Source organism: Lethenteron reissneri, chromosome 22, assembly GCF_015708825.2.
Source record: "Lethenteron reissneri isolate LAM-NWPU_2019-01 chromosome 22, ASM1570882v1, whole genome shotgun sequence".
NCBI lineage: Eukaryota > Metazoa > Chordata > Hyperoartia > Petromyzontiformes > Petromyzontidae > Lethenteron > Lethenteron reissneri.
Genome location: NC_083800.1, coordinates 7,326,250 through 7,338,499, shown reverse-complemented (window position 1 = coordinate 7,338,499; position 12,250 = coordinate 7,326,250). Strand labels below are relative to the sequence as shown.

The following is a 12,250-nucleotide window of genomic DNA, read 5'->3' as shown; positions in this document are numbered from 1 at the left end:
CTGTCTTTTAGCCACCCGGCGCTCCGCTCGTTGTTGTGAGCGTCGCTCCTCTGCCCCACGTTGTTGCTGGAGGGCGACTGCCTCCAACTGCCCAGTAGCAGCGTCCTTCACGAGCCTCCTCCACACACACAAACACAAAGGCACTCTCCCCTCCCTCCCCCCACTGCACAGCCACCACCCTGGTGCCCTCTTCTAAATCTTCCCCTGGTCGCTGTAATTAGCGGTGGGCTCTCAACGCAATCTCGGCGAATGAATGGACGCACGTGACCATGTACTGAACGATTAATTCACGTGATGGGCCGCCTCTTCATTTTTACGAGTAATCGCTTTTCTGAAGTCACATTAGTCTCGGCTTGAGCCAAATTAGTACTTGGTTATTTCTTCTAAAGGCAGCCCAGAGGCTACTTGTTGCAATATCCGGGCACATGGTGTGTCCCTCCGGCCGTGTGTCTTCGTTCCAGTCACTACGTCTGTCCGTCTGTCCGTATGTCTGTCCGGTTTCGACACACAGTGTCTCATCAGAAGAGTCAGGATTAACACGGAGGCTTTCGCCACCAATATTATTCATAATAAAGGTCTTTGGGTTAGATCGCGTAAGTATAAAGGTGTCGTAACCCTCTACCCCCCCCCCCAAAAAAAAACAGACAATTAGTAAGGGATTTGTTATGTAAACAAAACGCTAATTAGCTACTCCTTCAGCCCATGGTGTGTTGGAGAGCAAATCCACATTTACAATTTGAGTACGACGTTTTGCTAGTAATTACATACAGCATCATCGGGCGATTTGGAAAATCGATGTAAATGTTGTGGATATACTCTCCAACACACCAGTGGGCTGAAGTAGTAGCTAATTGGCGTTTTCGTTTACGTGACAAATCCCTTACTAGTTGTCTGTGTCGGGTGGTGAAGGGTTGCGACACATTTATACTTACGCGATCTAACTCAACCACCTTTGTTATAAGGGTCAGGTGTGTTTGAAGCAATGTTGTTGAACTGTCGATCTTTCAGCCAAAGACGGTTTCTTGATGCCACAGGGTCCCAGTTCGGCGTACCATTATACAGGGTGGCCCAGAAGTCAGGACACATAGGGTTATTTACTTTAACAAATCAGATGAGCTTATTTCATTTATTAAAAAAAAACAGATGTTCAAACTGACTTCAATTGACATTTAATGCGTGCGTGAAGTCTCTTTTTTAAATACATGTAGAACTTTGTTTAAAGGTTACGGGTGTGCAACATTTGAACATGAATCAATTATGTTTCGTCTAAATTTATTCAGGGGTCTCGGTCGAGTTTTGTAAAATACCTATTTGAGTTGACCCCACAGGATATTAGTAACGATAACAGCTACAATATTAAGATGATGAATAAACTGTTTATTATACTTAATGCCAGTGTAAGATACATTAAATAACATTTTGAGTCCTGACTTTTGGGCCCCCTGTATAGATATACACAACTCACAATAATTAGCCCGATTGACGAAATGCTTACTTAACATTGACTGATAAGCAAATAATGAATGCAATTGGCTGACGTTTCAATACAATTCTCACGACGTTTCGGCCACAACGCAAGCAGCCGTCCTCAGGTGAAGAACAGGTCTGTCGGAAAGACAGCGTCTGAATGAACTCTTTCCGACAGCCCTGTTCTTCACCTGAGGACGGCTGCTTGCGTTGTGGCCGAAACGTCGTTTTAATTGTATTATGTTTTAGTTGTATTATTTAATTATTTCCCTTCTACGTGACTTTACCGAAAGAACCAAGAAAATGCGCAACGACATTTTTATTTAAAGCAAATCCCAACCACCGCCTGGGGCCACCCAGCAGTTTGCAGGAAGTGCTGTCAATGTGCACACCACGGTGAGTCGTTGGGCAGGCCGCGTGTGGTGGGGTAAAGCGTGGGAACTCCCCCACTTCTCCGAGACGTCTAGTCAGCGTGGAAGAGTAGGCCAAACTACGATGTAGGGGTGCTCTCTGGAGCTTCCTCTGGACATCTTCATCTCATCTCAATCTACATTAAGATTATATTTCTGAGTGGACGCCATTTGGCCAGCAGTGGCGACAGCGAGCAATTGCAGGGTTGCGCCTTTACAAAGTGTATAGGCTCGGCATGACAAAGCGAACGCGCTTTCCTGCATGATGATGATGATGATTCACCATGCTAATCGGAGGTGCGGGGGAAGGACAACTAAACACACACACACACACAAAATATCCAGCACAGCTACTCAAGTCTTGAGTGGTCACCAGCTTCTTCGCCGCCGCCGCCACCAGCCACCACTGCCACCACCACCACCACCACAACGTCAAGTCAGTGCCAGACTGAAGGAGCCTGGTGACGGAATGGCAGCTGAAGGATGGAACGACCGCCGCGGAAACGGATCGACAAGATCAGCGCAGGTGGATGAGCGAGGTGAATTTCTGCATCATCGCGGTAGCGTGAAGGATGGAGACTGCGGTGGGGGAATTGTCTTCATCGAGCAGTGGACAGACCAAGGCTGGGCGACAATCGATTTACGTGGCCGTTTGAACTCAGTGTTGTCGTGAAGCAAATGACATGCGTGCTTTGTGTCAAGGCGAAATATCGTCTTTGTAATAATAATCATAACAATCCTCAACACATTGTTCATGCATGATGGAACATTACTTTGCTTATAGAAACACACATACGCAGGTAGAATCAACTATATTTATTACTATTAATCTGCAGTATAAAACAAACGCACACGTAATGCAGCAGTTACAAAGATTGTAAGCTCGGCCTGCCCACAATGCACCACGACATTGTTCTATTTAATTAACTCACAAGATAGCAGGTACAGTCGGAGTAGGTCTGTAGTAGTTGTAGTAATAATAGCAACTATAATATACAATATGTACACCCCTCCGTTCAACGGAGGGTATGTTCTGCTACCTCTATGGGATATACATATACACAGATGTATGTTCACGGGTTAAAAAAAAACAGTAAGGACGCAATAAAGTATACGTTGAAATACTGAAGGCAATTAAGGCTATTACGGTCCAATGCGACGCTGAGAATGAAGAAATAGTTTGGTTGGTGGGACTGCAATCAAAGGTTTTGAGGCATCTTGAGGAGGAACCGTTTGCCTTGGCTTTGTTTGGGTCCCAATGTCCGCACCTACGAGGAGCCCGACGGGCTGCGTACGGAGCGAGAGAAGCTTCAACACGCGCACAAATAACGCAGATTCTTGCAGCAGCTAAATTAGGAGAGAGGAGGCAACGTAAGTTGGTAAGGTGACGATAAATAGACACTGACAGATAGAGCAGGAAGATGAAGCTGACGATAAAGCGGATGTTGAACATCAAGCAGTGGAATAAAAGAAACATTAAGATAGAAGACGTTGGAGAAGCAGTTGATGAATTCAAACAAACAAGCCAAATAAGATATCGTTAAAAAAGTAGCTCAAGAGGCAACTGCCGAAGCAGCTGAATAAGAAACTGAGCAATGGAGACAATGATGGAGAAGGAGCCGATGATGCGATCAAAGAAGATGAAGACAATGAAGCCGCAGCAGCAGTTGAAGATGAACTCAAAGCATGAATGTGAATAGGAAGAAGCGAAAGCAGCAGCAGCAACACATGAAGACCAAGAACGGAAACGATGAGATTCTCCAAAGGCGCCTGTCTGGGAACTCTAAGCCCAAGTGGCACAAGTGCACGCGTCACTTCTCATCACGCCCCCCCCCCCATTCCTCTTCCTCCCAACGCCCCCCCCTGCCCCCCCCTGCTCCCCATCTTCCTCCGCCTCAATCACGGGGCGATGCGCCGGTAAGTGGCGGCGACGCCCGTTCCGACTCCGCGTCGCTCTCGCTGCCGCTGCCGCCGCCGCTGCTGCTGCCGCTACCGCTGCCCACGTCGTGTGTCGAGGGCCCGGGGATCTGGGCGGCTACCGGAGTTGAGGTCCCCATCTGGATTTGGCCCGAGACCAGGGCTGGGGTCGGGGCGGGCAGCGGGGCCAGACCCAGCTTGGCGAGGCGCGCCTGCTGCTGCTCGAAGCTCTGCTTGCGCCACTTGATGCGTCGGTTCTGGAACCAAACCTTCACCTGCACGCGCGCGGGGGGACGAGGTTTGAGAGCGGTGGTCGTGAGCGAGAATCGAGCTCGGCGCGACAACCGTTGCGCTCTCTCGCTCCCCGCAAAGACAAAGACCCGTCCAACCCCCGTATAGCCTTGACAGGCTGGAGGAGCAAGTGCTGTTAGCGAGCACCTATGAAGGTCGGCACGGCACACGAGGAGAGGTGGGTGGCCAGCACCACGCCCGGCCGCCTTTGACTCCCCAGTGGCGATGTTTACACGCCACACCAGGTACTTAATTTAAGGCTGAGTCGACCTCGGGGAGGCCCAGAACCGGTTCAGATGATCGTCACCGGTGTTGCCCGTGAACTCGGGTCCCCCGGATTCGTAGCGCAGCGCGTTAACCGCCCCACTACCACACGCATTGGTCGATGAATGAATACACTTCAAGGCCGTCATTATAATATATATTTGGGGGGACACATATTGTGGGGGGGGGGACACATACCCCCCCCCCCCAATATTCATATATGCTCAAAATGTCCCCCCAAAATATTGCTGTAAAATAGATTTCTGTTTATATGATTGTGGTTATGGTTGTACTTCATTAATCCCTAATCTCTGCCATTTCATACAATGAAACAAGAAAAGGTAAAACATAAAAAAACAGCTCAATGTAATACAATACAATACACTATTACACATTATTGTAAATAAAAAAATCCATCCTACGTGTTAGTGATTTTTTATTTATATTTTAGCCAGGAAATTCGTTTTCAAATTTAGATTTTTTTTTCTGGGGGGGGGGGGGGGGGAGGGGACCCCCAGACCCCCTGGAAGATTTGGTCCCCCCCAATGTTGACTCCACGGCTACGGCCTTGATGCATTGACATTCGCAGGATGAGCGAGCGCCAGTACCTGCGCCTCGGTGAGATGGAGCGACGAGGCGAGGAAGTAGCGCTCGGTGCCCACCATGTACTGCTGGCGCGCGAACTCCTTCTCGAGGCGCTCCAGCTGCGCCTGCGTGAAGATGGTCCTCAGGCGCTTCGATTTGCTGCCTCGGGCACGGGCCGACGGGCCGTGCAGAGCCGCGCGGTGCGCCGGGCATGCATCCCCTGCAAAGGACAAAGATCCCACCAACATTCATATACATTCGATCAGTGATATTCTTAGGGTTTTCGGTAAAGTCACGTAGGTAAAAAAATATAAATTAATAAAAGTATGCATCCCCTGCAAAGGACAACGATCCCACCAACATTCATATACATTCGATCAGTGATATTCTTAGGGTTTTCGGTAAAGTCACGTAGGTAAAAAAATATAAATTAATAAAAGTATGCATCCCCTGCAAAGGACAAAGATCTCACCACCATTCATATACATTCGATCAGTGATATTCTTAGGTTTTTTTCGTTAAAGTCACGTAGGTAAAACATTTAAATTAACAAAAGTAAAAAATAAAAAATAAAATAAAAATCACGACGTTTCGGAGGCAACACAAGCTTCTGTCTTCAGGTGGAACCGTCACAGCGCGACTGATGCAACAGTCGTGCTGACGGTTCCAAATCCAGAATCGATCCGTGATCTTCACTACATTTTGCGAGGGACGGGGGCGAGTGGGGGAGCACTTTCGCCGAGAAGACATCAGCGTGAGTGTCGCCACGCGTTTGATACCACCGGGGTTTGGAGAGCACTACGACAATGGCTGGGTGGGTGTTGTCACGTCTGTCGTGCAACTGGGGGGGCGGGGGGAGGGGGGCACGTCAGGGGCCTCACTAAAGGCCACCAGGCGCCGCAGTCGAGCCTGAACAGATTGTTGGGGCAAGTGGCCGCTTGGCGAACACTTGTTCAGGCCGGCTGCTGGCACGCACACGAGAGGGTGGGGAGGACAGGGCGCGGATTGCAGGAGGGGGGGCAGGGCAACGCCACGCCCGGACGCCTTTGTCTCCCTTGTGGCGATGTTTACTACACACAGCACTGGGTACTCATTTGAGGCTGAGTCCACCTCGGGGGATGCCTTGGGACCAGCGTAGATATCGCTCACTGCTCAACTCAAGACGCACGGTTCGTAGCGCCCGGAGTCGACGGCGAATGCACAAAAAAGTACTCGAACTCGTCGGAGGATTTAAACTTCGATTTAAAGCTTTCGTGACTGCAGGGATTCATCTTCTTGGTTCTTTCGGTAAAGTCACGGAGGATCTTTAATTCTGAAGTCAATCCGCTGCAGGATGAAGAACCACTCCCCTCCCCCAGCCGACTCTCCCTCCCAACTACATACGCGGAGTGCCCGTCTCGTGGGTTGCTACTTCACCAATCCACGCGACCCAGGGCCGGGGGTGGAGCGGTGGCGCAGCGGTTAACGCACCGTGCAAGATAACCCGGCGAAACCAAGTTCGATCCCCGGCCACGAGTAACATCAGTGGCGAGTGACATCTGAAGCGGTTCTGGCTCCCCCCTCTCGCCCCCCCCTTTACCAATTGCGGTGAAGTATGGTCACACAACCGCCCGTAACCGAAAAGTGTGGGAGCCCTTTATCTAACAGTGGATTCATAGAGGGCTGTAAACGATTTTATTTTTTATTAATTGAATAAAATACCGCAGATTGTTTTGTATTATCATTCTTAACTCTAACGCTTTTACTTAAGTGGCATACCACCCTTCGTTATCATATCGAAAAAAAGAGTTTCAACCCTTCTTGCCAACATTTAGAATGCCATTGTAGAGCTGTGTGCATAACTCTCCATTCTGTCCATGCATCTCCTAGGCTCCATGAGTTCTGTGTCTACCTAAGCCCAGTCACGCCGACGGGTGTGTATACACCGAATATATATAAAATGTCACACGAATGATGACTACGACATCCTCGCTGCAGTCGCGAACGCTTCCCTGATTAAATACATTTACTGTCGCGGCTCGAAAAGTACGCGCGTGTCCATGATGCAACTGAGCCGATGAACAAGTCACACACGAGGAAGCATTGCACGGCTTATATGTACATAGTCCTGCCCGATGAGTAAATCAGCCGGCATGCGCTCCATCTCTCTCTCTCTCGTCACATCTCGGAGGCTTGCGCGGAATATTCTGAAGGCTGGACAGCGCTCGGGGCAGGCTTCAACACCGTCCACGGCAGCGGCTGCGCGGCTCTGCTCCGTAATTGGGCAAGCAGATGGCGGTGCAGCAAATGTAATGTGCGAATTCTGCACTACCGACTGACCAGCGTGGTGAAGTATGGTCAAGTGACCCTCGCGAACTGCAGGGCGTGGAGGGGAGCTTATCCAGCAGTGGATTGGCACGGGGGGGGGGGGGCTTAGGGTGGTTTCCGTCTTATTACACGGCTAGTCTGGGCCCATGAACTGTTATTAAACTATAACAGACCGGGTGATGAGCCTTTGGTTGGCATAGACAGTGGCGTCTCGTGGTTCCAGGTTGAATCGGCTACGAAATCCATACCGGGATTTGTTTTAATGATCACGTTGCACGCGCATTGGGAGTAGCAACTGGTCTGGCAGTGGCTTTGTCAATCAGAACATTTTTATTCTCAACCAGACGTCCGTGCAGCTTCCCAGAAGAACTGGTCTCACGGATGCTGAGCATCTCTGGTGCAACAGCAGCAGCAGCATCATCATCCCTTGCCTTTGTGCATCGCCTGGGACTGGAAAACGCGGGGTGGAGTTTGTAGCCTTTTCAAGCTGGAGGCAGCACCTCCAGCGACTACAGGCCGATATATCGATCATCGTGAATGACCGATATATCGATCATCGTGAATGACCGATATATCGGTCATCGTGAGTGACCTATATATCGGTCATCGTGAATGACCGATATATCGATCATCGTGAATGACCAATATATCGATCATCGTGAATGGCCGATATACCGATCATCGTGAATGACCGATATATCGATCATCGTGAATGACCGATATACCGATCATCGTGAATGACCGATATATCGATCATCGTGAATGACCAATATATCGATCATCGTGAATGACCGATATATCGATCATCGTGAATGACCGCAGTAATGCCCTTTTTGTTTTCAGGCAAGTCTCGAGGCTATTTTTCAGGAGGGTCTCTGCCACATTGTGATGCTTGGCCAATTTCATTGATGAGATTTCGGCTTCGCGTGGGAGGAAATCGGGGAACTCGGAGACAACCCAACACGCATACGCGAGTATAACACACTACAATATCCGCACAGATGGATTCAAACATCTCTTGCTTGCTGCACCACCACCACCTCTCTACAGCCACTTCGCAACCAGAGTCTACAACACCCCTGATATTCCAGGGGCCGTCTCCCATTAGAAGTAACGGCGCTCACCACGAGTAACCGGGCTCGTTCACGTTTAGCTTCCGAGATTTGCCGCAACGCCACACGCATCACCTTGCCGATAATCATCATCAGCAACAGCAGCATCAGTAATGATATTTATAATAAACGAGTTTCCAGAGGTGGATGTGTCCTTCAAGCATCAAGATCTTCTCACATTTTGCTTTTTTAACGTTACTATTAGCGGCCGAAAGTGTTGAACGCTGCTGCTGAAAACTCGCGACGGTGATGAAGATGACGACGACGGTGATGATGAAGATGACGACGGTGATGATGATGATGACGACGACGGTGATGATGAAGATGACGACGGTGATGAAGATGACGACGGTGATGAAGATGACGACGGTGATGATGAAGATGGCGACGGTGATGAAGATGACGACGGTGATGATGAAGATGGCGACGACGGTGATGATGAAGATGACGACGACGACGGTGATGAAGATGACGACGACGGTGATGATGCAGATGACGACGGTGATGATGAAGATGACGACGACGGTGATGATGAAGATGACGACGGTGAAGATGAAGGTGACGACGGTGATGAAGATGACGACGGTGAAGATGAAGGTGACGACGGTGATGATGAAGATGACGACGGTGAAGATGAAGATGACGACGGTGATGATGAAGATGACGACGGTGATGATGATGATGACGACGACGGTGATGATGAAGATGACGACGGTGATGATGAAGATGACGACGACGGTGATGATGAAGATGACGACGACGGTGATGATGAAGATGACGACGACGGTGATGAAGATGACGACGGTGAAGATGAAGGTGACGACGACGGTGATGAAGATGACGACGGTGATGATGAAGATGACGACGACGGTGATGAAGATGACGACGACGGTGATGATGATGATGACGACGACGACGGTGATGAAGATGACGACGGTGAAGATGAAGGTGACGACGGTGATGATGAAGATGACGACGACGGTGATGATGAAGATGACGACGGTGATGAAGATGACGACGACGACGGTGATGATGAAGATGACGACGACGACGGTGATGATGAAGATGACGACGACGACGGTGATGATGAAGATGACGACGGTGATGATGAAGATGACGACGACGGTGATGATGAAGATGACGACGACGGTGATGATGAAGATGACGATGAAGACGACGACGGATGATGAAGATGACGACGGTGAAGATGATGGACGACGACGGTGATGATGAAGATGACGACGACGGTGATGATGAAGACGGCGACGACGGTGATGATGCAGATGACGACGACGGTGATGATGAAGATGACGACGGTGATGATGAAGATGACGACGACGGTGATGATGAATGATGAACGACGGTGATGATGAAGATGACGACGGTGATGAAGATGACGACGACGGTGGATGATGAAACAGACGGCGACGACGGTGATGATGAAGATGACGACGACGGTGATGATGAAGACGGGCGACCGACGGTGATGATGAAGATGACGACGACGGTGGATGATGAAGATGACGACGACGGTTGATGATGATGACGACGACTGACGGTGATGAAGAGGACGACGGTGAAGAGAAGGGTGACGACGGTGATGATGAAGATGACGACGACGGTGATGATGAAGATGACGACGGTGATGAAGATGATGACGACGACGGTGATGATGAAGATGACGACGGTGAAGATGAAGGTGACGACGGTGATGATGAAGATGACGACGGTGATGATGAAGATGACGACGACGGTGATGATGATGACGACGACGACGGTGATGAAGATGACGACGGTGAAGATGAAGGTGACGACGGTGATGATGAAGATGACGACGACGGTGATGATGATGACGACGACGACGGTGATGAAGATGACGACGACGGTGATGATGAAGATGACGACGACGGTGATGATGAAGATGACGACGACGGTGATGATGAAGATGACGACGACGACGGTGATGAAGATGACGACGGTGAAGATGAAGGTGACGACGGTGATGATGAAGATGACGACGACGGTGATGATGAAGATGACGACGGTGATGATGAAGATGACGACGACGGTGATGATGATGATGACGACGACGACGGTGATGAAGATGACGACGACGGTGATGAAGATGACGACGACGGTGATGATGCAGATGACGACGGTGATGATGAAGATGACGACGACGGTGATGATGAAGACGGCGACGACGGTGATGATGCAGATGACGACGACGGTGATGATGAAGATGACGACGGTGATGATGAAGACGACGACGGTGATGATGAAGACGGCGACGACGGTGATGATGAAGACGACGACGACGGTGATGATGAAGATGACGACGGTGATGATGAAGACGACGACGACGGTGATGATGAAGATGACGACGGTGATGATGAAGACGACGACGACGGTGATGATGAAGATGACGACGGTGATGATGAAGACGACGACGGTGATGAAGAAGACGACGACGACGGTGATGATGAAGATGACGACGACGGTGATGATGAAGACGACGACGGTGATGATGAAGACGACGACGACGGTGATGATGATGATGACGACGACGGTGATGATGATGATGACGACGACAGTGATGATGAAGATGACGACGACAGTGATGATGAAGATGACGACGATGATGATGATGATGACGACGGTGATGATGATGATGACGACGACGACGATGATGATGAAGATGACGACGACGGTGATGATGAAGATGACGACGACGGGGAAGACACTCACCGCGGCCGCGCAGGACCGTGCCGTGGCACGAGCAGGGGTAGTATCCCAGCGCGGAAACGGGGTACATCAAGGGGGACGGAGGGACCCCTCGGAGGTAGCCCGCGGACCCAGGCGCTTGCGTGCCCGAGTTGGGCCCCGCTTGTGCCGGCCTCGTCCACGCCGCGACCGCGCGGTCGCGAGGTGCCCTCCTCGACTCGAAGTCGGACGAGCGAGCGAGGATTGCCTCGATGCTGAACGAGGGTCTCTTCCCGGCCGAGGTGTCCTCGGCGGCTGCAGGCGGGCGAGGGTGACGTGGCGGCGGTGGCGATGGAAGAGCGGCGGCGGCGGAGGCGAGTGCCGGGGAAAGCGGGGAAGAGGAAGGCGACGGAGGGTGACTCCGAGTGGTCAGGAGCGGACGCGCGAAGTGCATGACCTGAGACGCTGCGGACGGGGGCAGCATCATCGGCGGAGCAGTCACGAGAGCCGAGTAATAGAAGGGTCCTCCAAGGGCGCGGTGGATGATCGAAGGGCCCTGCATCGTGAAGCCGTGGAAGAGGGACGGGGATGTAGCGGGGGGGAGGGGGGGGTTAGGCGGTGGTCGGTGTCTGCTTCTTGTCTGTCGAGGGTTGAAGGAGGCGAAAGGCTTCGAGGCTTTTGGGTTTGTGGTCTCGAGCCAAAGTGACCTGAAGGAAGCGGGTGCTGCCACCACCGTCTTTATATGGCGCGACTGTGACATTCAAATGAGGTGATGCGGCCACCGTGAGATGTTCCGATTGCACGTGGTCTCGCGTGGTGGGTGCGGGGGGGTTGGCAGAGGAGGTGGGACACTCACGGTAGGGGGGGGGTGTGCTAGGAGAGGAGGAGGAGGTGGGACATTCACGGGGGGTGGTTGGTGTTTGGTGGTGAGGTTGAAGGGGGCGGGGGGTGACATTTGCAGGGGCCGATTCGAAACAATGCCGCTGATGTAATGACACATCGAGCTGGCCCACAGAACTGCAGGGAGCTCTTTGAGTGGATTAGCATATGCTAACGAGAGACGGGGCGCCCCTCGCGCACACGTGCAAGGCCAGCGTGGGTGAAGTATGGTGAAGTGTGGTGAAGTATGGTGAAGTATGGTGACGTTTGGTGAAGTTTGGTGAAACGACCGTCACGACCGACGGTCCGGCGTGG

The 12,250-nt window shown here is 51.1% G+C and overlaps 1 protein-coding gene across 1 annotated transcript; it reads right to left on the bottom strand.

The window, feature by feature from the left end:
• Positions 1-3,772: 3,772 nt before the first annotated feature.
• On the bottom strand, positions 3,773-11,618 carry LOC133345708 (homeobox protein not2-like). Its single transcript, XM_061556687.1, has 4 exons — positions 11,102-11,618; positions 5,816-5,899; positions 4,958-5,154; positions 3,773-4,069 (listed from the first exon to the last, which is right to left on the bottom strand). Exons 1-4 carry the CDS (start codon positions 11,616-11,618, stop codon positions 3,773-3,775), a joined length of 1,095 nt encoding a protein of 364 aa, XP_061412671.1.
• Positions 11,619-12,250: the final 632 nt, after the last annotated feature.